Source organism: Bacillus rossius, chromosome 3 (genome assembly GCF_032445375.1).
Source record: "Bacillus rossius redtenbacheri isolate Brsri chromosome 3, Brsri_v3, whole genome shotgun sequence".
Lineage (NCBI taxonomy): Eukaryota > Metazoa > Arthropoda > Insecta > Phasmatodea > Bacillidae > Bacillus > Bacillus rossius.
The window spans coordinates 113,368,065-113,395,934 of NC_086332.1; the positions used below are offsets into that span (position 1 = coordinate 113,368,065).

Consider the following 27,870-nt stretch of genomic DNA (forward strand, 5'->3'; position numbering starts at 1 on the left):
TTTTAACTTTGAAACAATTTATTCATGCCAACTGATTAGAAAACTAAAGAATAAAATAAACGTTCATAGCTAAATTCAAGTTAACACAAATAAAGCTCTGTGGCAAGACCATAGCCAGAGCAACCACCAATTGGAAACACCAATATCCCAGAACACATCACCTGCTCACATCGTTCAGCAAGTATAGAGAGGAGAATACATCAGGAGAGGCATGGCTTGTCTTGACCTATACATAATGATAAATATATTTGTATTTATCACTATGAAATTGACATAATAAAGTGATGGTGTAATATTGCTAAGAAAAAGCCTAAACAAATTGTTCTGATAGAGCAGGAAAAGACTTAACAGTGTTAAGTGGAACAGTTCATAATAAATACAACCAATGTGTAAATTAGAACAAGGGTGCTCACTTTAAAAGCATTTCCTTATTACCATTTTTTGTGAATAAATATATGACCCAAGACAATCGAGGTAAGGATTATGTAGTATAAATTGAAGATGTAGCGAAGCTTGGAACTGCAGTGCCTCCTGTTGGTGGGTGACAGGCCCGGTCGCCACGACGTCCCAGAGAGTAGTCCGTGGTGCAGAGCGGGGTGACTGCGGCGGGGAGGGAGGGGGCTCAGCTCGTGGCCGCGGTGTTGGTCGTGGTCATGGAGGCAGTCTCGCTGGCCGGCTGGTCCTCCTTGATCGCCAGCCACGGCAGGCGTTTCTGCAGCTCCAGCCTTCCACCAAACAATACTCTCTCTTGCTCTGCACGATTTACCTGACTTTTCCCTGTCTCACTTATCAATCCTGCAAGATGACATACACACATTACACTAAAAATATGTATCAAAACATATTTCAACCACATGTAACATATTAAACTGACTATTCCCCATACACAGTTTGCACTGTAATCATTTTCATCAATGCTATGCAATTATGTCCAGTCTGTAATATACATTTGATCAAACTTTGAAACTGATTGTGATCAGGGGATTGACTATCGACATTTGATCGTGCTTCAAATCATTAAATCAATACACTGTTGATTACTTAGTTGTTCTTATGTTTAATTAATGATGATAACAGATAGATTTTCAACAACATGTGAATTTGTGACTAAATAACAGAACTGGTTTTAAAGCATACAAGAAACACAATAGTATTACCTGCTATTTGCTTTAAAATTCTTTCTATTTGTTGGTGGGACTGATACATTTTTTAGGATTTCTGGGAGGGAGGGAGGATATATCACCCTAATCCCCACCAATGTACGCGGCTGTCTCTGATGACCCTGGTATTGACGTGTCATTCAGCCCATTCATTCACATCGCACACCTAACACTAGCCCAATTCACGTTAGTCAGGTGGTCAGCCCACTAATAATCCCGTCAGCTCATAGATGCTCTTGGCCTATCAGCATGCACACCATATCCCAACCCTGGCAAGCACACCACCTCTGCAACATCTTGACGCTTGCCCGCCCTCTCTATATTAAATATCACGTTACTTTACGTTATAATTAAACCCAAAACGAGTTTTAATAAGCTCAGAAGTAATTCAGGGAAAAAGGTATTTCGGCAGTAGGCCTACTCACGTAATATGAGGCGAGGAATCTGTGCGACATCGTAGGTTATAAACAAAGCGACGAACAATAGAATAATTCATTAAAGCAACCAACAATCTTCGCCCTTTATTTTTCACGTCGCTATAACCACACATATTTACTTACTTCGGGATATAATAGTAAATATGGACGAGTTATGTACACAATTGGATAATTTTTTCTTTTGCCACAGCTGAACATGAACATTGGGCTGCCATATTGTGACTTGTGATCTACCAACTATATTTATATTTTATAAGAGTATAAATTAAGTTGTGAAAGCAAGTTTAAATACTTTTTAATACATAGGATTGACTATATGTACCTATGTACATTTAATTATTTATGCCACATTTATCTTTTCTTTTTAATTATTAATATCTAGTTTATACTTCCACCACAAGGGCAGGGAAATTTCAGCAAAATTTATGCGCGCGCATCTCATCCCTTCCAAAGGTTAGTTCGCCCCTCCCTTCCTTTTATCGTTCCCACGCATTTCTCCCTATATAAAGGGAAGGTCATCCACCTGAAGTCAGTTGATCGGCCCGACGGTCATTGAGGCTGGATTCCGTCCACTGGCCATAGGACGATCATAGGGGGAGCAGCAGAACAACTGGCTATCCGTTTTCTGCAGCTCGCACCCCTCCTTCGCGAGCCAGGCCATCCTAGGACTTATCTCGGCCTAGGGGATTTGTCCCCCCCCTTCCTTGACGATAGGGTGTACTTAGTATAATTCAGTGTATGTGGTGAAAGCTGACGCAGGCGATCAATTGAACTGTTTGACATTCAGGTCAATTAAAGTTTTCTTGTAAAAATACCGTCATTTTCAATGAATAGTCTAGCCCCATCCCTCACCCCTCTAGCTATTCATCTACGCCAGCAGGCCGCACAGCAGAGGAAACTCAAGGTCACCTCCGTGAAGCCTCCGCCGGGGTTATTCCCAGCCTTGATCCGGATACCCGGACCACCACCAACCCTGGAGGAGCTCGTCCGACGCCAAGAGAACTGCCCGGATCTGTGCTACGGCTTCCCTCTGCCGAGGGGACTCTGCGAACTCTTGCAGACCGCCCTTCCAAGCATCAGCACAACCACCATCAAGAGGAAGAAAGAGAAAGAGCTCAACCAGCATCAGCTACATCACCTCTTATGCCCCTATCACCTCATTCCACCTCCACTCTCACCCATACCCAGCCCTCCGAGGACCACTGTTCCTGAACAGACCACCAGCCCCCTCGAACCTCCTTCGAGAGACCAGGAACCCAGCCAGAGACGTATATGAAGTATCCTGCGTCTCTATTGGCACTTCCCGGCTCCCCTGTCACCCATCGCCGGCTCTCCAGGACATCCAGGGGTGAATCAGACCAGGACATTCAGGGATCTACAAACAGCCCTCTCCAATACAGTTCCAGCCCGGAGACAGACGCGTCCGCAACCCCTGCGCCGCCCCTCCAAGAAGACTGCCCAGCCATAATCCTGCCTCAAGACCAGTTTGACCTACTCCACCCCTGTCCCCCTCCGGAAACAGGATAGCTGGCTCTCACCCAAGAGGGCTCGGCGCAAGAGAGAGGAGACAATCTGCTGCTGACTGTTCGCAAGTTCGCGCTATGGGCAACACCCACTTACTCAGCTCATTTCCCTGAGTTACCTCACTGTTGAAGTTTGTGTACTGTGTCCACGCATCATGTGTATAATTCCTGTCCCTTCGGGCTCCAGAGTTATTGTGTCATTAACGAGTGCATGGTGCTATCCTACTGTGTTCATAAAAGTCAGTTGCCTTCTGTTGATGATGCACACAAGGAGTGGAGGCATGTCTGTATCTGTGCAGGCTATTGGTGGATTCCGTGATTAATTACATGAACCTGGACTTCATATCTTCCATAACTCTCTACGTAGACTTCACACCGTCATTGCCTTCCCTTGCCTGGCTGCTGTTAACGAAAACTGGTGAATAACTAGAGTTTAAATATGTAAATATTAGCTCATTCAATCACTCATTTGGCAATACAGCTATTAAAAAAAAATTCAAATTTTTCGTAAAATGAATTGCAATGGTTTCCATGGTAATTTGCGGTTTGTAAAAATTTTCGGGGTCAGTTTGTAATGTAGCAGGTTGTGGAAAATAAGGGGAAGAGAAACTAAAACAAAAGTTTGGTTGGTTAGGTCAAGTTAAGTTAGGTTAGGTTAGGTTAGCTACTTAATTAAAAAACAATTATTTCATAAATTAAATATTTTAACAAACATTTTCCATATAATTATTAGGGATGTGCGAAAGTGACTTTATCCACACGAAATGAAAGTGAAAGAAAATTTATCAAGTTTCGCGAAAGTGAAACGAAAATGAATTTTTCTATGAGATAAATATATTCTTAACGAAAGTTAAGCGAAATTTTTTAATTAACAAAGAAAAAAGTGCCCCAAAATTTGCTCTTCAGTAATAAATTCTATTACATAAATCATTTTGGTACCTTTTGATGTATATATAAATATTACTATTTAATATAATCAACATCCGCCCTGGACCACACAACACAGCCCCATGTCACTCGTAAATTTCAAGAATCAATCCAGATCTTTCAGCGCACAGACTATTTCCTTTACAGTCGTAATGTCGCAGTCTATGATAATATATTTATCACGTGCATGGTACTGATGAAAAAATACGTGAATACTGCGGAACGGCCGCCATCTTGCACCACTGTCACACATGGCTAGCTCAGGAAGCTGTAGACCAGGCAAGGGACATGGTCAAAACAAAACATAACAAATGGTTGCTGCCAAGTGGTCATTACATGCAGTGACTTGTTGACCTTTTTGTCTAATTGGCTGTATATTATGAGGATTTGGTAAATATGTATTAAACGGATTAGCGCCAAAAAAAATCGTACAAATATGAAATAACTTTCATTATATGCTATCTTACGTCCTCTTTTCAGAACCGCCTGCGGAGATAAAAAATTCCAATTACTTTAGGAGATATCGAATTTTTTAATCTTCATTTTTTGGGGATTTTTTTTAAAAAAAAATTTAAAAATCCGAAAATACCTTTATTCTGTGCTCTTAAACTTCCTCTTTTCATTAAACCCGGCTGATATAAGAAATTCCAAATACTTTTGGAGATATCAAATTTTTTAATTTTCATCCTGTGCACTCGTGCGGCGATAACGGTTGCTTGTTTACAAGTATCATTTTTTTTTTTGCGATGTTCCCGAACGGAGAAACCTAAGATGCACATAGAGTTCTGCCATTCCCGATTACACCCGAACAATTCACCTTCGGCCAACCTCGGGTTTATTTATTAATATTTCTCTGTTTATTTTATTGTAGCTATACTAACCTAACTAACCATCCAAATGGTTTTAAAGTGTTTTAATGTATCTAACCTATCCGACCACTTTTAATATTTCAATTCATTTTTCCTGCGCAAAAATAAATAAATCCCGAGGTTGGCCGAAGGTGAATATTCGGGTGTAATCGGGAATGGCAGAACTTTATGTGGATCTTAGGACTCTCACGTAAACGAATACATCATGTAAAAAGAAACTTACGTGAGTTTATTCTGTTCATCCTTTTTCCCGGTTTGTTAGGTCAGGTCAGCTACATTATAAATACTTTGAAACTAAACAACCAATAAAATTAATTTTATTATTTTTAATGTCTGTTCAGTTTCAAAGTATTTATAATGTAGCTGACCTGACCTAATCTACCTTTGTCCCATTTTGTTAGGTCAGGTCAGTTACATTATAAATACTTAAAACTATACAACATGTAAAATAAATTGATATTATTTTTAATTTCGGTTTATTTTGAAGTATTTATAATGTAACTAACCTTACATAATGGAAAATTTATGTTATTTAGACATTCACGCGCACACGGCAAAATATAAAATGGCGACGGTCAAATTATTACACACGTCTGGTATAGCAAAATAAGAACGGCCATATCTCCAAAAGTATTTGGAATTTTTTATCTCCGCAGGCGGTTCTGAAAAGAGGACGTAAGATAGCATATAATGAAAGTTATTTCATATTTGTAAGATTTTTTTTGGCGCTAATCCGTACAATACATATTTACCGAGGATTTTATATGCCAGTCAGAGTATGTAGAATTTAAATAAAGCAGACGACAATGTTTTTGTTTGGCTGTGCGCGAATAAAAGTAGGTACGTTCTTTGTTTATGTGTATACGGTAAATACTAAATAGTGTACTAACAGTTCTGGAATGTATGTTTTACGAATATAGTACCTACACTACTGTTTGAAAGCAAATGAATCAGGTAATTTTTTAAATATTGCATGATTTTGTTTTGATACCTAGGCCTACTGTAATCACGGTTGAATTTTGTTTACTTTATCTGCCATGTTTGTTCAAATTATGATTTTACCGTATTTTCATTAACGTGAGTTTTTTTCATCACCACGTAAATTAATCTTAATGGAAATATTTTTTTCTAATTAATGTCTTTATATGATTTTCATATGTTATTACATTATTAGTAATAACAAGCAAATCATATAAAGACATTACAGTAGAATCTCAGTGCTAAGTACTTACAGGTACCTCAAGTTTTTGTACTTAGTACTGAAACATGCATACATATCTTTACAAAGAGAAAAAAATATATTAAAAAAATAGCTATAGGAGAGCCGCAATGCCACATGTATTCGCAACTGCGACTTGCTTTTTTCCCCTTATCTAGTTATCTGAGTATATCCACTTTTTCCTTAAGCGTGAATTGCTTTCGTTTCTTTTTATCTCCAGGATCATTCATATTGTAGCACAAATACAATGCGGTGTCTAACGTAACATGAAAATAAACTCAACAATAACAATAAACAATCCCGGCACAGACATCAAACAGTATTTTTAGCGTAGCGTAACACTTTTGTCTAAATAATTAATACTTCTCTCAAACCTCCGTCTTTCGATGTATCGAATGGTGTTGTGTTGCTCACGTCTTATACTACGTACGGTATAATCTATGGTTGTGCGCGCAACTGTTTGTTAACTTTGTTTTGAGAATTTAGAGGTTAGAAAATACGTTGCGGTGGTATTTGTGTATCTTTGTTCTACTACATTATTCATTTAGCTGGAAATTTATTTACCAGTTTAAGTAAATTTTGGTGTAGTAATGCCACGCTACTAGTAGAACTTATACGTTATAGTGAAAATATGATACTTTAAACTGAAACCGTTTTGCATGGCGAAGATACGATTTTTGGCGGGGACTTAAAAAAAAATTGTTAAGTGAAATATACTTTATAATAAGGTACGTTATTGTACAGGTATTCTACTGTACATTTTTATTAAATTATGAGTTCTTTTTCAACTAGAACAAACGAACTTCGGTAAGCTATTGAACTTTCGTTTGGCTCGAAATATTTCGCTAAAAACGAACTTCGACAGATGAAATTCTTACCGAAATCGAAAATGAAAGTAGCAAAATTTCGATTTCGGTATCGGTATACCGAACATTCGCACAACCCTAATAATTATTGTAGCTGATTTGACTTAACCAAACTTTCACTTTAGTATTATTTGTCTAATTTTCCAGAAGTTGTTATATGACAGGAAAAAATAGAGAGATTCTAATCCTCATTCTTAATATTGGTATTCGTAAATTATTTTACATTCATATTCATGAACAGTCTGATATTCGTATTAAATTCTAACTAGAAAACTGATATTTGCATAGGCCTATTAAATAGTCACGTACTACTTGTAATTTTTGTGACAAATGTAGTTTGAAATATCAGGTAAAGAGCATTGGGGCTAATTTCTACTCTAGCTTCTGTAGAACTTGCTCTTAAAGTGGTGTAAGTGTAAGCATAAGCTACGGCAAAGCCCTCTAGTTGCGTTTGGTCTCGTGACGAGGGTAAAAGCCTCAAGGTTGTAATTTTTGCATAACTGCCTCAAGGCATTTGTTTTCCCTATGTCACTGTAAGATGTGCCACGAGATGCATAATGCCCAAGAGGCTTATTGCGTGATGGTAATTTTAGCTGCCATAAATGTTTGTACTTGATAACTTTAATGTTTGAGACTACACCTATTATGACTTTGCCTTCATTGGCAGTTATTGTTCAAGGGCATAAATCAATGTGCATGTTCTGTTCAATTTTGCAATGGGTGGAAACATTAACTACAAGAGTTCGAAAACAAGTTGTTGATTTTTGACAGTTACTATCCTTTTCAAGATCAAGATTCATGAGTATTTTGTTTGTAGCTACACTCTGTTCAAAGTTTTCAAGTACTTATGGTCATCACAGCAACATCATAGAACAGAACATATACACGAGTACAGCTTTTGATGAAAACTTTGAAATGATACATTATTGTGATTAATCTAAGGATCAGGCCTATAGATATTTGATTTTGCTTGAAATTGTAAGTTGTTTGAATCCCCTACACTTATGTAAGGTTAATGAAAATCAGATAAGAGTTTCTAATAGCAAATGAATTTATAATATAATAAAAATACATTTGGTTTTAAGATATTAAGACACTGATACTATGATACTGTATTTTACTTATATAGCCTACCCTCTTTTATCGCATAATCTTAGCATGTGAATAATCGTCGCACCTATATTTTAGGGCGTCCAAATTTGGATAAAAAACCTCTCGCGTAAATGTCACATGATGTATTTGGTCTCACTATTAGATTCCGAGCGCTTTGTGTGGGTATTTTTTTCCGTATTTTAAACTAGAAACCTAATATTTATTCGGACATTACCACTTACTTATTTAATTAACGGAAATACGAAGTTGTCTGATGTGTACATTTTCTTTTAAAGACGTTTTTAAACGTTATAACCATTATCTGTTTGTCTGCGTCGCCGCGGTGTACCGCTTGTAAAAACGTAGCCAGCGCTAGTTGGCATCATTCATGTTTGGTTATGTTGCTTCCCGTATAGAGCATGCACACGTAGTCGAACATCATCTTGCCAATTGCATGCAACGCGCTCTCTCTGTCAAGTGCCGAGTTAACTACATTTGATGGCCCGCATTCTTTCGTGGTAAGTGTGTATGTACTACGACAATAGTTACGCGTTCGTTCAGGCTCACATTCGGATCACAGATTTTGTTTTTCTATTTAAAAAGTTGAAGAAAGGTTTTTGTTGCATGACTTATCAATTTAAATTGTTTGGCATGCTCTTTTATACTTCACTTTTTAAATAAACGTACTATCCATGAATGGGTTTTGTTTTTATGAATAACTTTATCTAACAAAATTTTTTTTTCTCTCACATAAATGTCGCACCCCTACTTTTCAAACTTGATTTTAGAATAAAATGTGCGACGATTATGCGATGAAACATGGTATTGACAATTTTCCAGTGTTTTCCAGGTTTCCCTGAGTGTTTTGTGTTGCTCTTAACTAGAATCATGCTCAAATTTCTTAAAGCCCAAGTGATTTCACCTAAAAGAACATGGCAGGTGTAAATGGTTTTGGGATGAAAATGCTGAATGTGGCCGACAGGAAAGGTGGGCAGTGTGGCTACCTGTAGCGAGGATGACTGATGGCGTACACGTAGGGGTCGACGCAGGCGACCAGCTTGCAGGCGCAGGCAGGAATCATGGTCACTCCCGGAGTGAGCAGCGCCCTGCAACAGTCACACCGCACTCTGAGGCCGCTGGTCAGAAGTCAGCTTGGGTGTGCAGAGGCCAGAAGCGCGCTCACTTGTTGCCGAACGATCCGATCAGAGCCAGGACGGCATATGGCGTCCACGAGGCCACGTACAGGAAGCATATGCCTATGGCAGCCTTGGCGATGCGGATCTCCGCGGACGTCTGGTTCTGGGCCTGGTTACTCCGCAGCGTGTCCACGTTCATCTTCTTGGCCTGGACAGAACTGACACTTCACACACACTCTATCATAGACACTTTCTGAAAGAAACATGTTTACATATGCAAAGATTCTCAATTAATTTAATATAAAATAAAATATATAACATTTTTGACCAAAAAAAAACATTGTTATTGTAAGGTTATGTGAAATCAATCAGGATATCACTCAAACTTATCTTTTTCGAAGGCAATGAAACCAGATTTGAATATTTTGTGGCTCAATTTGCAACAACCCATAATTTCAAAATTTGACTGAGATACAGTTGCAAGAGGTGGCTATGATAGCCAACAGAAAACCGAGGTTTCAAAACTGTCAGGTTTTAAAGCAAATTAAAAACTTTTGATATGAGGATAAAACTAGGGATGGTCGGGTACCCGAAATTTCGGGCAGTGTTTCGGGTATCAAGTATACCCGAAATTCCGGGCGGGTATTTCAGTGCCCGAAAATATCGGGCACCTTGGAAAACGGCAATACCGCACGGCGCAAGTAAACAAAGCTTCTTTTTTTTTGGAACGCGCGGCAGCTGCAGGAACATGCCACGCCGCCGCCGTCCCGGCACCAGCCGGTGAAGTGAGTGTGTGAGAGATAAGATAAAGAAGGTGCCCGGTCAGCAAGTGTGTTTGTGGGAGGGGGAGACAGATATAAGAGAGCGAGCCCTGCAGCAAGCGGAAGTGGTCAAGGTCAACATTTACCGTTACTCTCGCTGGCTGACTAACGATGCAGCTGGTCGCCCGCCTCTCTCTCTCACACACACACACGCGCGCGCGCGTACGCACGGCGGATGCTCACTGCTCAATAGTCACAAAGTAGTGTTCAAGGCCGGTGGATCTGCTTGCTGTGTGCGAGAAGGATTATAAGCTGACTTTAATTACACACATTGTAGTTGCGTGGCATTTACAGAAAGTGGTTGTGAATTGTTTCTATTTAATTCATGTCATTATTTTACCAAAATGGATACCAGTGGAAGTGTAGGTCAAACAATCAACAGTGACAATGAACCTTCAAGCAGCTACCCAAACACAATTTAGTTAATAAGCACTTTATTTCCAAGATTAATATGCACTCTATTTTTTAGTTTAATGTTTAACTTTCATATCAGTGCGGTATAGTAAATAAATAAAAACAGTTCAGGTTTGTCAATGCAAACTTAAGTACGACTATTTTATGTTCAAAATTTATTTCATTAACTGATTTTGATGCCCGACCGAGATTGCCCGAGCCCGAAAATTTTGGACAATTACCCGCCCGAGCCCGCCCGAAGTCAAATTTCTCTGCCCGACCATGCCTAGATAAAACTAACTGAAAGTACATTTTATTTTAAATACATGTTTTACAACCTTAGATTTTATCTTAATAAAACTAAAGAATTACAACAAAATTAATTGCAAATCATAGTCATAAAAGAACAGTCCTGACAAAAAGATAATTACTACTAATACAGTACATCCATAGCATTATTAAGTTGGAGTAGGTATTTTTTTGTGATGGGATTTTCGATACTTCGATACCTCGATACCTTCAATACTTGATGGTATCGCAAAGTATCGAGTATCGAAACTGTAAGTTCGATACATTTTTTCGATACCGAAATGCTTGTTCATTTGAATTGAATTAAGTTTTGAGTCGCCATCGTACAAAATACAACTACAGTAGGACCTCGATGATACGTTCCCGTTTCATACGTTTTCCCGTGACATACGCAGATTAATTTTAGTCCCGCCGAAAGTACTATATTTACAATGGTTTACTTTCCCGGAACATACACTTATAAAATCATTAATTTCCCGTTTCATACGTTTTTATGATGCAGAAAAGCCCTAAAATTCAAAAAATTTGTTGTTAGATATATTCCTCCTGATAAATTACGTTTTAATTAATGCTTTTATTTTGAAAAACGTTCATTGTTTACCTTTGAAAACGCAAGAAAATAACTTTATCACACCATAGATATGGATAGTATCAGGAAGACTGTGCACTTTGCTAGTAGCATCTATGGCCAGCACCAAGTGAGACTAGTGGCTCAAACTAGCAATGATTAGTGGTGGGCTTACCTGTTACTTTTGAGTATCAGTGAAATCAGTTCCAGTGAAATTTAGGTTCCTGTGAAATTAAACGGTGAACGGTGAAATCTCTCTCTCTCTCTCTAGTAATGCTCGTAATCGTAAACTGCTTCCTTCGCACCGAAAAATGGTGAAATAAAGGGGATAAGTGAAATCACTGCCTCTCGGTGAATGATGAAATTAAATACATGCAATGTTTTTCACAGAAACCTTTAATTTTGTTTTGAGTTTATTTCGAGTTAAAATTGAAAAATACTGCATAATTATTATTTTAAAAATATTTTTAATAATATTGATTCCATATTTATATCCCTGTCCTTTCAGTTCAATAATATAACGAACACATATTAATTTTAAAACATTTATGAGGATTCATTATCTTCCGTGATATTCTGCTAGGCTTTCATCCGGCGAACGGTTTTTTTTATTACTGTAATTATTACAAGTATGCAATTCGTATACTCCACATACCGTTTTACTTCAAAATATATACATAAAAAAATTATTGAACTAAGACTGAAAACGTCAGAAACTCAATTCAACGATTATGTGGACACTAAAAGCTAGTGGTCGTATTACTGTAGGTAATCAATTTCACCGAATTTCACTGATACTTGTAGAAACTGGTCGCAGGTATACCCGTGAAATTTTGATATCGGTGAAAAAGTAACAGGTATGGATTTCACTGCCCACCACTAGCAATGATTATGAAAATGGAGTATGCGCTTTACCAATGCACCGATATCATATTTTGTGCATTCATTAATCTTTGAACTGAATATACCCGTTTGTTATTGTTTTCTTGCGATCGGATTGTTTTGTATTTTACGTTTCTCAAGTTAAAATTTTATTGAAAATTGTTCTGTTGCATAAAGTTGTTTGTAAAATGAAACAAACAAGCAAAAATTTCTGATTTTCTTTTTACAATAGCCTGATTTTTTTATTTCTATTTTAGGCTTGGTGACTTTTCCCCCCCTCCAAGAAAGGACTTCAAACATTTTGTAAGGCCACTGTTTCTCATGTCAGCTTTACTTGATTATGGACTGTATTTTACATTTCTGGTGGTTTTATTATATGTATATATAATGATGAATTCATATCTTTCATTAATATAATGAAATTATTTACACATTAGACATTATGTATTTAAGTTTAATCTGACATTGTGCTGGTATGATAGATTGAATTTATATAGTTTAAAACTAATTTATGTTATTTGTAATAATATTGTTACTTAATGGGAAAATATTTTTCCCTGGAGTATCGAAAGTATCGAAGTATCGAAAGTATCGAACTGAAAAAAACAATACAAAATCAAGTATCAAAGTATGGTATCGTCCCACCTCTAACCTATATACATATTAACTTCTTTAATTTAGCATTTTCAAGCGATTTACTAAAAAATTTTACTTAAATTTTTTTTTTTTTTTAATTTTTCCCCACATAATGGTTTCACCTCACTTCCCCCCCCCCCCCCCGCCCCCACCCATAAAATTTGGTAAATTTGCTGCGACAATTATGCGAGTAAATACGGTAATTGGAAATGTGTCTGGTATTTGGCATTTCCGATTCAGAAATTTTGATGGCATCAGCTCAACATACAAGAAAAAGAAGTCGCTCTGATTTGTACTGTTCCTGCGAGTAATGTACCGATCATCGTTGGCGAGGATCCATGTGATAGCTCTTAGTATGATAGCCATCATCCGTGAAACTGATAATCCCCACCAATGTAAAAGTAATTTATATAACCCTTAAAGCAACCCTTACAAAGATCTTTTATAAAAAAATATTAATGAATTTTGAAAGTTGCATTAAATTTAAATGAAAAAGACTCAGTCAGTAACGAGAAATGAAAATATTTAAATTAAAACCTGGGTATGTTCGGAAGATTAAATTGTTTTATAAACATTTTAGATTATAATATTGTTTTATGTAGCTTATATTTTTTGTGCATTAAACTTATCAGTCAAATTTTGTGTTAGTTATTATTGTATGGATTTGAATGAAGTATTCATTAAGATTTTAATTTACGTGCTCTCTGGTTATTATATTTGAAAGTTAAGAGCCTGAATTTAAACATGTCTATTCTAAAGTCACTCATTGGTCAACCTTGTTTGTTGGATAAATTTTCATTGGTTTCCGAAACATTAGTCAGGGCTAACGGCATGCTTCAAAGAATGTGTTGTTTACAAAGGTGTTATAATTTTATTCAAGAATTTTTGAAACACATCAACGTGTTTTATCGCATAATGGTTGCATGCGCGAGATAGTCGCAACCATATTTTAGGCTGTCAAAATTGGGATAAAAAAAAAACTTCTCGTGTAAACGTCGCATGATGTTTTTGGTCCCGCTAGTAGATGCCGAGCGCTTTGTGTAGGTATCTTTTCCGTGTAAAACGATGTATTTTAAAGTAGAAATCTAATATTTATTTGGTCATTACCACTTACTTAATAAATTAACGGAAAAATACGAAGTTGTTCGACGTGTAAATTTTCTTATAAAGACGTTTTTAAATGTTATTTCCTTTATCTGATCGTCTGTGTCGCCGTGGTGTAGGTATAATCGAAAATTTGTTTCGGTCAATACCACTTATTTATTTAATTAACGGAAATACAAAGTTGTCTGAAGTGTAAATTTTCTTTTAAAGATGTATTTAAACTGTATTTCCTTTATCTGATTGTCTGCGTTACCGCGGCGTACCACTTACAAAAATGTAGCCAGCGCATCATTCATGTTTGGTTATGTTGCTTCCCGTATAGAGCGCGCGCACGTAGTCGAATATCGATATCTCGCCGATTGGATGCAACGCGCGCTCTCTGTCAGGTGCCGAGTTAACTACATTTGATAGCCCGCATTCTTTCGTGGCAAGTGTGTACTACGGCACGTTAGTTCACGTCAGATTCAAGTGGCTTGCGTTCGCGTTAGAGTTTTGGTTTTTCTATTTAAAGTTGAAGAAAGGTTTTTGTTTAAGGAATTATTAATATAGAGTGTTTGGCATGCTCTTGTATACTCCACCTTTTTTTAAATCAACGTACTTTCCATGAACGGGTTTTGTTTTTATGAATAACTTTACCTAACAAAAATATTTTTTTTCCGCATAATCGTCGCACCCCTACTTTTCAAACTTGATTTTAAAATAAAATGTGCGACGATTATACGAACAAACACGGTAATGCCACTACCAACTGGGTGCCTAAATGGTGTACATTAAGAAAAACCTACAGTAGCATGCTCCGCGGGGTGTGCTCTAGCCTCACCTGCTCCCGCAGCGCCTTCTCGTGGTTGACCACATGGCTGACGATCTGCGAGTAGCAGTACATGATGAAGCTCAGCGGGAAGCAGTAGGAGAAGAAGAACATGGAGGCGACGAAGCTGCGGTTCTCGCTCGTGTCCCTCAGGTAGTCGAAGGTGCAGCTGGTCAGGAAGCCCTCTACCACACACGAGCATGCATCACACGACGCACAGCACGGTGCCGTGCACCAAGATGACATCACTACAGTCTTGGCTTCCAGGCTGCTCTTTGCAAGTGGTCATCATCAGAGTGACAATAATTAAGCACCGAGAGCGAAGATCTGGAGGTGGTTCTTAAACAGCCAGATTGTTACTTTTTGTCACCCAATGAGATAAGGCCTCATTTTATTGGGTCATGTGGTAGCCAATGGCTGTCAAGTAGGTTTGCCATTGATTTCCACCCCAGCCCTCTTATTCACTCTCATGGGCACAACTGGAGTGCTACCCTGATGGGAACAAAGACCAGTTCACCTCCGAAGCAGGCGAGTGATGTGACAACTGCAACAAACTCCTGTCACAGCACATGTAGGTGAGGGAACTCACCCGGCACAAAGCGGCCCCAGAACTCTGTGAGAGGCATCACGGCCCACGGGATGGTGTACGCCCATATCAGGAGCAGCATGAGCAAGGCTTTCCCTCGAGTGATCTTGCCTCCGAAGGGCTTGGCAATCACCCTGTGATTACACACAACACCAGCGTCTGAGTTTTATCACAAACAAGAGCACACAGGAATCACGTCCACATACTTAACTTTATCTACTATCAGAAAGATACCTTTCCAGCATACCCACATACTCAGAAAAATGTGCAAAAAAAAGAACCACACAATTTTATTGTACAGATTGGTTTTAAGATTAATTAATGATCGTTCTACAGTTAATATGAAAATTTAGGCAAATAATGTGAATATGAACATACACCACCAAGTTTAATTTAGTGTGATATTATTCTATTCGTATTCTATATCTATTCTATTTAAATGGTGATATACGTAGTTAAATATTTTAAAATATGCCTATGGCAGCAAAAATAACTAGAGGCAATCTAGTAATGTGATATGAAGGTTCCTCCAAGTGTGTGCTTTCATACCACATTCTTTGAATAATTGTTGCAACAAAGAAGTTTGATTAAAAATATTTTTACGGACATATGACATTACTGGTTTCAATGTATGTCATAAGGGAAACAACAAGCATGGACAAGAAAGATGAATAAACAAACACACAGGAAAAACAAGCCAATATCAGCAGATGTCAAATGTTAAAAGAAGCGCAGAGAATTCTGTGGAAGATATTAATTCAGAAAAAATATAATGGCACAGATGAACACAGTGAGCTGACGACGAGACAGTTGTAAAAAAATAGAAAAACAAACAAACAACAACCTTGGACAACATAGAAACAAACAGACAACACAACTATACATAAATAGGTAATTTGAATTACACAGCAATGAAAACGTGGACCCAGTGATGAAACTTAACATATAATCTTGAAAACATGATGACAACGGCACAGACGAACAGGTTTTCAGTCAACTGTTCGTGTACCGTAGGATTTTTTGTGACCAATATCTTTCACGGAATTCTGAGCTGCCTATTCGTTTAAAATTTGGCATCGGTTGATCGTGGCTGGTTTTTCTGTGTTTGTGTATTCATCTTCCTTGACCTTTCTTGTGGTTTCTGTATGACACAGTGAAAACCAGAAATGATGCATGGCTTAAAATTGTTACCAATGTACTAGGCAGTTGTGCAACAGAGGCGAGAGCGAGAGACGCCCACCTGTATCGGTCGTAGGCGATGAAGGCATTGGTGGCCCCTGCGCCGATGCCCGACAGAGTGCCCAGGACCGCAAAGATTTGGCAGCCGAGGAAGCCCGACGCAAAGCCCCTGTTGAAGGAGTTGTAGATGAAGATGGGCGTCTTGAGCAGCATCAGGAAGTCGCAGAGCGCCAGGTTCACCACGAACATGTTGGAGGGCGTCTGCAGCGACTTGGCCCTGCCACAATGCCACAAGCATCGCACCACATCAGCACGCACCGTGGTCGCTTCCTAGCGGTGTGCGAGGATTTTAAAAATATTTCATATCCATCAATAATTTCAGATTTTATTTGACATTTGACTCATTTCAAATCAAATAATTATTTTGATTATTTGTTACCAATAGCTACAATAAGTGGAACTTACCCACATTTTCAAAATATTAAAATGAAAAGAGTGTAACATTAATGATATCAAGAAGGTTCATTGTGGAGTTAGGATTTGCTTTCTGCAAATAGAACATACATTATTTTTATGTAGTATATAATCAGTTGATCAATAAAATTTTTTCAAACTTATAACTTTATTTGTTTAAGAAAATGTGTTGCAACATTTCTTATTTTCTTGCATTTTACACCACACTATTATAATTCCATTCATGTTTACCTCTTTGTATTTTGCATTTATTTTTCTTGGCCTCCTGTGAAAATCTAAAAAGGTATTACTCTAGGCTTAAATTTTATTAAAAAAATAATTTGATATTCAATGTACATTAAAAAAAAAACAGGATTCGCAGAAGCCTACTGGGTAGGTACCCCGATGGCTGGGACCTTGCGAGCTACACTGAGAATCTCCCCACATCATTGTGACGAGGTACCGCCACAATTAGCCACTCTTCCCATGCATGACACGCATGGTTTGAGGTTGAACAAGCAGTTTTGGGAGCCATGCTAAGTCTTGTGTGCGCAAACACTTTGTATCCTCCTGCCACACTGCAAAGTTAACACAGTCGTCTCCTTAAAGACTTGCAATCATGGTGCTCTGCGTGAAACTGAAACTATTACAAATATACATGTAAGCTGGTTTCTATAAAGACAATTCCATCTTGTATGTACAAAAAAAGAGTGATTTTATGGCTTCAAATTTATAAACATATATATTTGTGAAGATGAATTCTAACCGCTGAATTTTTGAGGGAGCTGACCCCTAGGTAATGCAGTTGTGTTGGGTACTATGATGCACCTTTAAGTTTTTCTACAGTGGTTGACCCTGCTTTAACAGTTTTTCAGGAGAAAAGGAAACACAACAACTGGTCTGAATCAAGTGAAAATTATTGACCTGGCCAGAAAACAAACTCCGCAATATTTGAACCAATACCTGGGAATCCTTACAATTAGATATAGTCCCACTGTTCTGCACCCTGTTTGGGTCGCCGAACTTCCATATTCAACTTAATTTGCCTTCAAATGCCCATAATAAAAGTTTTAGAAGGTAAAAATATAAAATCAATGGCTTAATACAAATTTTCCTACAGCTTAATTTTAGTTTTAATACTACCATATACATAGATGACCTAAGTTTTTAACCCACGAACTGATGTAAGATTACCCAAACAAAACATCTACTGGATAAAAAAAAAAAAGTCACAGTACTTATTAATTCCAGTCCGGATAAACCGGTGTCCGGCGAGAGGAGTCCAGATTAGCGAAACTATACTGTAGTTAGAATAATATTTAATACTACATCCTAATAAAAAATCAAAACTTTTAAATACTTTTCTTACCAGCTCCAACTGAACTGGATTTATAAACCAACCAAAATTAGGAGCCACAGTAGGTGAGTGGTCGGATAATTTGCCTACTACCATGGCAATCTGGGTTCGATTCCCATCGCGGCTGAACCCGGATTTAGATATTCACAAATAGGGAACATGGTGTGGATGTTCCAATGAGTCAGTCAGTGGATTTTCTTGGGGTGCTGCCATTTTCCTCCACTAATTCCTTCCTTCACTGTTTCATTCCCATTTTCTCTAACAATCTCTAGTGTGGAGTCAGCTAGTGTAAATATTGAAATTATTTAATGTATTTAATAATTTCGGTTTCTCTAGCCTACCTCTCTCAGTTTTAAGAATTGTATCTAGAAGTTTGTGTCTGAAAGTCAAGGTAAAGTGTGTCAAAAGTATGTTAAATACTAATATCGTGACTAGACCTTGTAATAAAGTGTAAACAAATTCAAATGTAAGGTTTATATTTGTGTGTAATGTTTGTGACGACGGTGACAATACACTTTGACATGCACAAATCACACTTTATAGAAATAAACTGAACTTAAAAAAATTTATTTATACTACAGATGGAATTTGTTATTACTCTCAACTTCAAAGCATCTAACAATTCTTTCACTTGAGTGAATTATCTTTACTATTAAATGTTAATTATTTGGATGTCATTTATTTTAACTAACTTCAGTCCAGTAGAGCTTGGACTACTGGGTACGTAACTTGCAGTACCAATCAACCAAAATAGCAATACGTTATTCCAATATCAAATTCCATCTATACTAGTTACTACTATCTAGATCGGGATCGCGATTTCGGAATTTGATTTGTAAATCTAAAGATCAACAAGTTAATCAGTTTACTTTACAAAGAATATTCAATATAATATAACAGATTCTAGTTCTGTGAAAAATGTTCGTATTGTTTAAATTGTAATTCGTTAGGGCACTTCTATATTCAGCGAGTCTTCGGGTGATGGGGTAAGGGACCAAACCTTGCTGCAGGATACCCACGAGACGTGTAGGTTCTCGGAGACTCCTTGGTTCGACTCATCCAGGACTGCGATATTGGTGTTGCTCCTCCGTCCTCTAGCGTGTGGCAGGAATACGCGCTGTCACGACTCCATCTTTCAAACTATGGGCTGCGACTGGGCTGGACTGCGCGACGTTCATCCTTCCCGGGCTCGAACTGCGACTTTTCAATCTTCGACAGGATTCTTCTTTCTTCGGAATTGTAAACGGCATTTAATCTTCGTAGTTTCAAAGCAAATTCAAGTCCTTTGGCGATCTCTTGAACATGGATTTTTGTCGACTTCTCTTTTTAAGTAATTATTTAAAATCTTGATGTTTGAGTATTATATTCGTCAATTAAAATTATTTTCTTCTTCAAACACTCAGTTAACATTGGCATTAATAACCATTTCCAATCTTCTATAAATATTCAATTATAAATCAATGTCAAAATCGTGGCGTTCTAGCTGTTGTCTTAATCAAGTCTCAATTTGTTCTAAAAGAATATTTTCCCCGTCACTAGTAAACGATTTTCTTTAGTTTGTTGTTAAAACAAAAAATAGTAAAATTACTAACCATTACTGACGTGTTCATCTTTAAATTAATAGTGGTTTCAAAAAATACTGCTATGCTAGCCTTGACAATATTTAAAATAAAAATTAACATAGAGTAATAAATACAAAAAACGATAACCAAAGAAATTTACAGTCTGAATTAATCATAGAGTACAAATATAAACATACGGAATAAAATTTAATTAAACAAAATAAATATTAAAGGAAATTATATATTTACTTTCCATAAAGTGTAAATATTGCCTTTATACTAGGTTGAAATAGTGATAAGCCCATTTATTCATTCTTCATTGATTCATTGAGTGATTCATCCATTCATTCATTCAGACCATGTGTAAATAAAATAAAGCATGGCTATGGCCAGGGGTAATTACTTTGACGTTGACCGCGGCTGCCCCCTCCTTAAGCCAGATGTGCCCCACGTCTCGCCCGGCACCCCTCCTCCCTCTTACACCTGTTTCAAACCGCCCGCCAACGAGTGTGTGTGCACGTGTGTGCATGTTTGTCTGCCTTGCAAGAGGCGATTGGTGTCTGTGCCATTTACCCCTAAAATAATACTTTAATTGAAATAGTTTGTAATGTCACTTATATTTTATCCCCTGAGTGTTTTGTTTTCTTTCAGCTTAACTAAGAATTGAGCAGCTCAATGCGCAAACACTCTCAGAACGCACCCAGACGTGGGCAGTTTATGTTTTAAACTTAATTAACAATTGCCAATACAAGTAAATGTTATTATTCTGTAATAAGTAATTGTAATTTATTATTCAGTGCTCGAGAGGTTCTGTTGTTATATGTTTCTTCAAGTAAATATGAACTGCCTAACGGTAATTAAACTGCTTCCTGCTGCCATCTCACCTACATGACCGCCAGTCTATGTCGATCGCCACCCGGAGCAGGACGCAGCGACCTCGTGTGATTCCTTCCCGTCCTTCGGCGTGTGGGGACGCCTAGAAACCACTCTGGTTTCTTCTCGTGAGTTAAGGAGCGTGCCCATCACTGAGAGCAGGCGGTCAGGCCAGATTTGAGAAGTTAGGGGGTTGCAAGCCTCGTCGCACTTCGGCTACATCACGGCCCTGAGAGGTGATAGCCGGGTTCACGTGCTCTTAAACCATGTGGTGGCGCCCATATTTAGTCGACGCCCACACACCGCGTGACTCTTTCAACCCCAGTGCGATAGCAACTAGTTAATTTTATACAAGCCCAATTAAACTTTACAAGTTTCTATTTAGCATGTCAGTGATACTATGACTGTAGCCAAACTCTTCTTAGCAATAACAGACAAAATATTCTACTGAAAACTCTCATGTGTGCAAGTATGGTGGGTGATGTTTGATGTTCAGAAGGTGTAACCACCTCCCCTAGCCAGGGTGAGTGATGACAACTCTGGCTCTCCACTGCGAGCTGCGTCTAACATGAGGCACAAACATGAATGCAAGATGAATAAAAATGTTAGATCCGCATAAATTTGCTGTCTTGCTCTCGCACCAAAAAGAGTGCTGGTAAATTCAGAATAAAGAAAATTAATCCTGAAAATACTTAAAACAGAAAATTTGAGGAGTGCAGTTAGTGATCGCTACAAATAATAAATGTGTTCATTAAATTTACTCAAAAAAAAAAAAAAAAATTATGCAGATCATACACAGCAGTATACATTGGTGAGAGTTCTATTTAAAAAAAAAAAATGTGAAATTTTAATTATTGTTAAATATATCATTAATAAAAAATTGCAATAAAATAATCTTACAAATATCATAAATACTTTAGGTTACTTAAAAGCACAGACTCGTAAAAAAAGGTAAATAAATAATGTTACGAACGTGAGCAAGGCCACGTCACGCGCAGGTGCAGAGCACAGCTGGCCGACATCACATGCCGTTGCAACATGAGATGTGCCGTGCGCACCTGGGTCGCCACTTCCCCTCCCTCCAGCCCTCCGCTCCCTGCGCGGCGCTGATAGCTAAGACACCTGACACCTCACAGCTGGGGAGTCTCGCGCGCCACCTGGCAGCCGCCGACACGTGTTTCCAGAGATTTCTGCCGTCGTATCGGCGCGGAATGACGCGACTGGCCCCAGCCGCACTCGTGAGTTCTAGAAATGGCGTCTGTGATATATAAGACGAAGGAGAGTTCAGAGGAGTTCAGAGTCAGTGAGAGTTCAGGCGGGAGCCTTCCCGCGGCAGAGTTTCCGGCGGCGATAGTGCCGCGAGTGCGGCAGAGTGGCGAAGTCCTTGGACGAAGGTTCCAGGGCACGGAGTGAGTGAGTTCAGTGGAGTTGAGAGTTTTCCCGCAGCGGAGTTACCGGGCGATAGAGCGGCGAAGTCCCTGGACAAAGGTTCCAGGGCGTGTTTGCCACCGGGTAAAAATCAGTCTAATACTCAATATTTGCTTTGGAGTGCCAGTTCCTTGAGGAAATGTTACCTTCTCTGGAATGTAAAATTTATGCTGATAAAAATAACCAAGACGTTTCTTGCGCAGGGGCGTATTTGTACAGGACAGAGCCAGACATGCTTGAGTTTCTGTAAGTCGTCGTGATTACTCCCTTCGTGTGTGCTAAAGCCCTTAGTACATGCGAACTAGGACAGGGCCATGCCGGTCGAAATTTCGTGCCCTCTGGATAGAGCATGTAAGTGGAAAACAGCAGGTCAGGCGATGCACTCTCGTAGCCCGAAACCACGATGACACAGTTTATTAGCCAAGACCAAGGAGCATGTAAGAAGATCTGGAGTGGACATGTGTAGGGCGAGAGCGAAGCAAGCCGGTTGCGAAGAAGGGTTGAAAAGAAAGAGGAAGAGAGCGTATTTCTACCTCAAACACAGCCCCAGCCCACTTGTCCTTGAGGTTTGAGTGGCGCTGGTGTGCGGCTAGAGCGGTGATTTCCTGTAGCGCATATGGCTGTACAAATCGATGGAATTCCAAGCCGGATGGCGTTGCTTTTCACGGGTAATAACGATTTTTTTCCCCATTTGTTAACTAAATTAATTCCCAAAACTTTTGAAGCATCAGAAAAAAGTGGCAAATGTTTTAAACAGAAGTAACTAATCTTCGAACTTTTCGACAAACCTAAGAAAACTAATTAACAAAGAGAAGTTGTTTCAGCTGTAAGTACAATTCTTTACTTTTTTCATAGATTTCCAAAAAGTGACGATCAACGACAGCTCTGGGAAAAAGCGACAAAGCGGAAAAATTGGACTACGTCTCCGAACCATGCATTGTGTACAGTGCATTTTGAAAACAAATGGGTCTTAAGAAGCGAAAATCGAACTCGATTAAAGGATGGTATGGTGTTCGGTATATTAAGGTTTCCCTCAAAGGAACGGTTTCACAATGCTTTTAAGATATTAGTTACATCCCAACATAAGTTTAAATTAAAACATTTCTCTTAAAAGTGTGCTTCGTAGCATTAAAATACGCGCCTTAATTATTTTGCAAATGTATCATTCATTGCATTGGTGACAATGTCAGGGGTTTTCGTATTTCTTTCTTTTTTTTTTTTTAGAAATATAGTACAGTATTAGCAACTACGTTAAGAAGTGTTATTTTATTCACACAGAGAAAAGAAATACAAAATGCTAAAATTTGGCGTCTGTATTTTTATATCCTATATAGGCTTGATATTATATGTGTGTTGTAACATGTATAAAAATGTTAAATATATTCAACAATATTTGGTAATTATATATATTTAAAAACTTTTATGTACGCTACTTGAAACTACGAGAAAGGTTTTCATTCTATAAAGGCCTATTCTATGATTTTTTTAAAATTATTCTTATGCAAACAATTAATAAAATTGAAAGTTTCTTACATTGTCAGTATATGCATAGCATTACAGTTATTGCAAACAATTATCTACCAGTGTTTAGCTAAGGTTTGCATGTTACGTTGGTTGAGTAAGTAGACTGGAACATGAACATGTTATTGAAAAGACTTCTAACTTCTACTAATACACGTATATTACAAGAGATTTGTAATAGATTAAATGAGGTAAGTTAAGAATTCGTTTATATAAACGTTGTGTATGAAATTATAAATTTTGAGATGTATAATAACAAAAAGAAGTGCGTTCCGAAGACATGTCGGTAGTGTTATCCACTGAAACATTATTCCCACTTCAACTCTCTGTAAAAATAAAAGTATGGGGTTGAATGCATCAAGAGGGTTATATAAATAAAATTTGAGGCTTCTTCCTTATTTCATACGCTGGTGTCCCCCACTTATAATTGCAAACAAAAATTTTTCCTCGATGTTGTAATTTACTCTGCGTATTCACAAAACTTTTTGGCAGTAAATAGGTATTTAATTTTTAAAAATTAAAGTATTCATGTTTCGAAAAAAATATTAATGCGGTGCGGGGAAAAATGTTTACAGATTCTCCAGTAAAATTTTCAGTTTGATTGTTTTGATAGTTTCGGAGCTGTTGCGAGTTTAGTTTGGAGGATTTTTCGGCCGTGCGAGGCAAGTTTGGCTCGTGTTCGTTTTCTTCCAGCGTAGGAAGCAGGGAACAAAAGCCGATACCCGGCTTCACCTCGCATCCTCTGCTGGCCTTCCCTTGTCCTCTCCAGATGTATTACTGTATATTAGCTCCATGGCCAAGACCGGCAATTCGGAGAGACACTACTGTCACCGTCTCATAACCCCGCGTAGTCTAGTTAAATTGCGTGGAGCGCACATGCTTAAGGCACTCTCGCGGCAACGACCCGTCCTGTCCAGAGTCCCGCCATGACTCACTGATCTTCCTCTGTGCGGTACACACACACTTTTTTCTTGCTACCAAGCACGTGTGACATTGCATGTCTGAAGAGCACACGTCAGAAAATAGTTCCAGCACACATCTTTGGAAAAGGCTATCTAAAATTATAAAACCATACAAAAATTAAGAATAACTATTAACTAAAACTATATGTTCTTCACATTTATAGAATCTTATAGGTGTTACCAACTCTCACCATTTACAAAAAATTAAGTTAAAAAAATTAGATACATATAATCCAAAGTACAACATGACCATGAAAAAACATTTACATAAACTAAAAGCAAAAGTAATTCAGAAAACTTTAAGAACAGTTACTGTTCGGCACCACTGCAAAACAGTGGTGCCATGAGATCTCTCCCATTGACAAGCAACAGGGCTTAATTAGTGATTCTTTGGGTCATAACAACTCAACATCACTGGGAAATGAAGATTAATTATTTTCTTATTGTCATTATTGCTTTAAGGGCTATTTCTGAAATGTTAACTCTAGAGCTCCCTTACATTTGTTGTTCTGCCACAAATAGGTATCTTTCTTCACAAAGATATGTGCATCTTTCTACACCCATTACATTATACTTAGCAAACATCTGTTTAAAATATTTGTGGCAGAACAACAAATACAAGGGAGATATTGAGTTGAAATTTTAGAAAAGTCCTTAAAAAAAAAAGTAATGACAAAAACACAAAATCAAATGAGCTGGATGCTGGTCAGGACGTTTTGTGTGTTTGGTTAGTTTACCTTGTTTAGCACCCTCCATGGCATACTGCTCGCTATAAATCCTAGTTAGACAAAGTTGTGGTGAGATATCTTGTTACTCCAAAACTTAAAAAAAACATTAAAAATTTAATTTCCAAATCAAACTGAAAATACATTTAAAAACAGAGCCAAAATTAACTTCATACTGCAGAGATAATTTCTTAATTTTTAGCCATCATTAACTATTTCAAATTTTTAGTTTTGGAAAGTTTGACTTTGGTGTGAAACAATAAATTACCTAAGCAGCTGTGAATGTTATGTTTTTAAACTCAGAAATAACAAGTATTTACTTCCATGAGCGGGCAGTCTCGAGGGACGGGGGCGGGCCACTCACGAGCTGAAGATCCACATGACCAGGCCGTTGCCGAGCAGCGCGAAGAAGGCCAGCACGAGGTACAGCAGGCCCAGGGCGTAGTGGTAGAAGGGGTCGGGCTCCGGGAAGGACAGCCAGTGTTCCGGGATGTGCACCAACTCCTCCGCCGGAACATTCCAGCCCAGCATCAGTGGCGCCACCCTGCAGCACAGACCAGTCTCGCACACGGACATGCTGGCTCCGTGAGGGGCCACCGCACGAAGAAAGGATGCATGCCAGAGATTAGCCTTGGAAAATTTACAAATATTTGGTGTCAAATACTGTACTCAAAAAGTGACAAAAGGAAGGTTTAACAAATTAATTTAAGTATATAAGTAAGCATTAATGTACAATTAATACAACAGTAGCTCGGGATGGAGCCATGCTCGGGTGCCCAGAGCCGTGATGGCCAGTACGTAATGCTCGTGTGCGAGAGTCGAGGGTTCGTGTCAGCATCCCGGCGTGACTCAGATCCACTAGCACCTAGTTGTTACAGGTGGTTCCTACAATCCTGCAGGTTTCATTGCCTTGAGAGTCTGTACATCACTGCGCAACGTCAAACACTATCCAACAAACAAGACCTGGCTGCCTAAAAGTAAATGTTTTTGTGTAACTAGTGTGTATGTAAAATGTGATAAATAAATTGCCACAGTTCTACTTTGTGGAATTCAAAACTTTTTTTTTATTAATAGTTTAGTGCATGAAGTCTTGATTTTTTTTTTATTAAGGCTCGATAAAAAACCAAATATTACAAGAACCATACACTGATGATATTAAGAGTTAAACTGGGCATTTCTATTTCATAATTTTTTATTTTATTTTAGGAATTTGAGTTAGGATTTGCAAACAGAATTAAAGTTTACGAAAGTTGACATGAATTTTCCTTGGGCTGAAACTCAAATATTCTCAAATGAACTAAAACTGTTGAATAAATGGTGAAATTCATTTAATTGAAATTTTCTTGATTTAGTATTGGTAAGATACCAAAGTCCTTGTACCTTATTAAAAAAGTCCTGTATTAACTTACTTAAGTATATTATTTTATCCTTTAATAGTAAGACAGAAAACACTACTACAGCTTCTTATGTTCATTCATTCTTATTTCACAATATAGTATATATGTACACTGGTTGTATAAATAAAACTTTTTGTTTGACTTTTAATGTATTTTATCACATGTAAACAATGCTAACAGAGAAAATATCTGCCATTGATTTTACTACTTTCGTAGTTAATAATTGTTTACAAGCCTATTTTAAAGAGTGGAGAGTTGTGTAAAGGAAACTGCACACTTATTAAATCATATCAAAGTTTAAAGCATTTATCTTGCGACACCAAAAAGTTTCATTCAAGAGAAGCACCAATTAGTGAAACATATTTTAAACTGTGGACTTTTTAGTGACTTCCGTCTCCTATTCTACAATGTGATGCAGCAGACAAACTGCGACACGAAGCCTGCTGGCTGCTCTGCGACAAGTGAGGCCGGGGCTCACCTGGCCATGGGTTGCCCCACGCTGGAGTTCCGATAGTCGTCGGCTAGGAGCTCCATCCTGGACACTGGCCCCCGCCGTGCGGCCCGCGCCTATTTGTACCTCCGGCAGAGCCGGCCGGGTTAGCCCGGTGCCAATCCTGTTAGCCATCAGCACCGGGCGTTATCCCGGCCGAAGCCCCAGCACTGCTGCACACTCGACAGATATCTGCCACGGGGTCGGCCGCTGATCTCGTAAAGCCTTGCTCAACAAGCACAATACCACCAGCCACGAGCTTGCCTTGGACTTACCACAGACAAGTCCAGTCTGAACCACAAGTTTACAATAGTTGCATTCGTTAACTTCAGTTTTCCTTAAATGTAGTAAAAAAAAATGGATACCTGCTTTAATAATTACAAATATATTTTAAATTAAAATTTCAACACTGAATAAAAATAGTTTTGTATAGATTCAAAATAGCAGGAGCTATTAATTATTTACCTCTGAAATACTTATTGGTTTTATTTATTAATGTTGTATCTGAACCTGTACATAATAAATATTATTTATTTTCTATAAAACATAAACCAATATTTATGGGCTTTTATTAGAGCCACACTGTC

At 38.1% G+C, this 27,870-nt stretch overlaps 1 protein-coding gene across 1 annotated transcript; it reads right to left on the minus strand.

Moving 5' to 3' along the window:
* LOC134531161 (opsin, ultraviolet-sensitive) lies at nucleotides 1-27,456 on the minus strand. The gene is made up of 8 exons (XM_063366787.1): nucleotides 27,272-27,456; nucleotides 25,761-25,940; nucleotides 16,577-16,792; nucleotides 15,340-15,470; nucleotides 14,763-14,935; nucleotides 9,277-9,437; nucleotides 9,098-9,199; nucleotides 1-725 (listed from the first exon to the last, which is right to left on the minus strand). The coding sequence occupies exons 1-8, from the start codon at nucleotides 27,325-27,327 to the stop codon at nucleotides 623-625; spliced, it is 1,122 nt and encodes a 373-aa protein (XP_063222857.1). The 5' UTR covers nucleotides 27,328-27,456; the 3' UTR covers nucleotides 1-622.
* Nucleotides 27,457-27,870: the final 414 nt, after the last annotated feature.

Bases quoted from the DNA above. Each gene is read 5' to 3' on its own strand.
- LOC134531161 (XM_063366787.1), bottom strand. From the start codon at position 27,327: ATGGAGCTCCTAGCCGACGACTATCGGAACTCCAGCGTGGGGCAACCC. The intron at 9,200-9,276 runs GTGAGCGCGCTT...TGACTGTTGCAG, and splicing joins ATCGGATCGTTCGGCAACAA to GGCGCTGCTCACTCCGGGAG. The intron at 726-9,097 runs GTAGCCACACTG...GTTTGGTGGAAG, and splicing joins ATCAGTCATCCTCGCTACAG to GCTGGAGCTGCAGAAACGCC.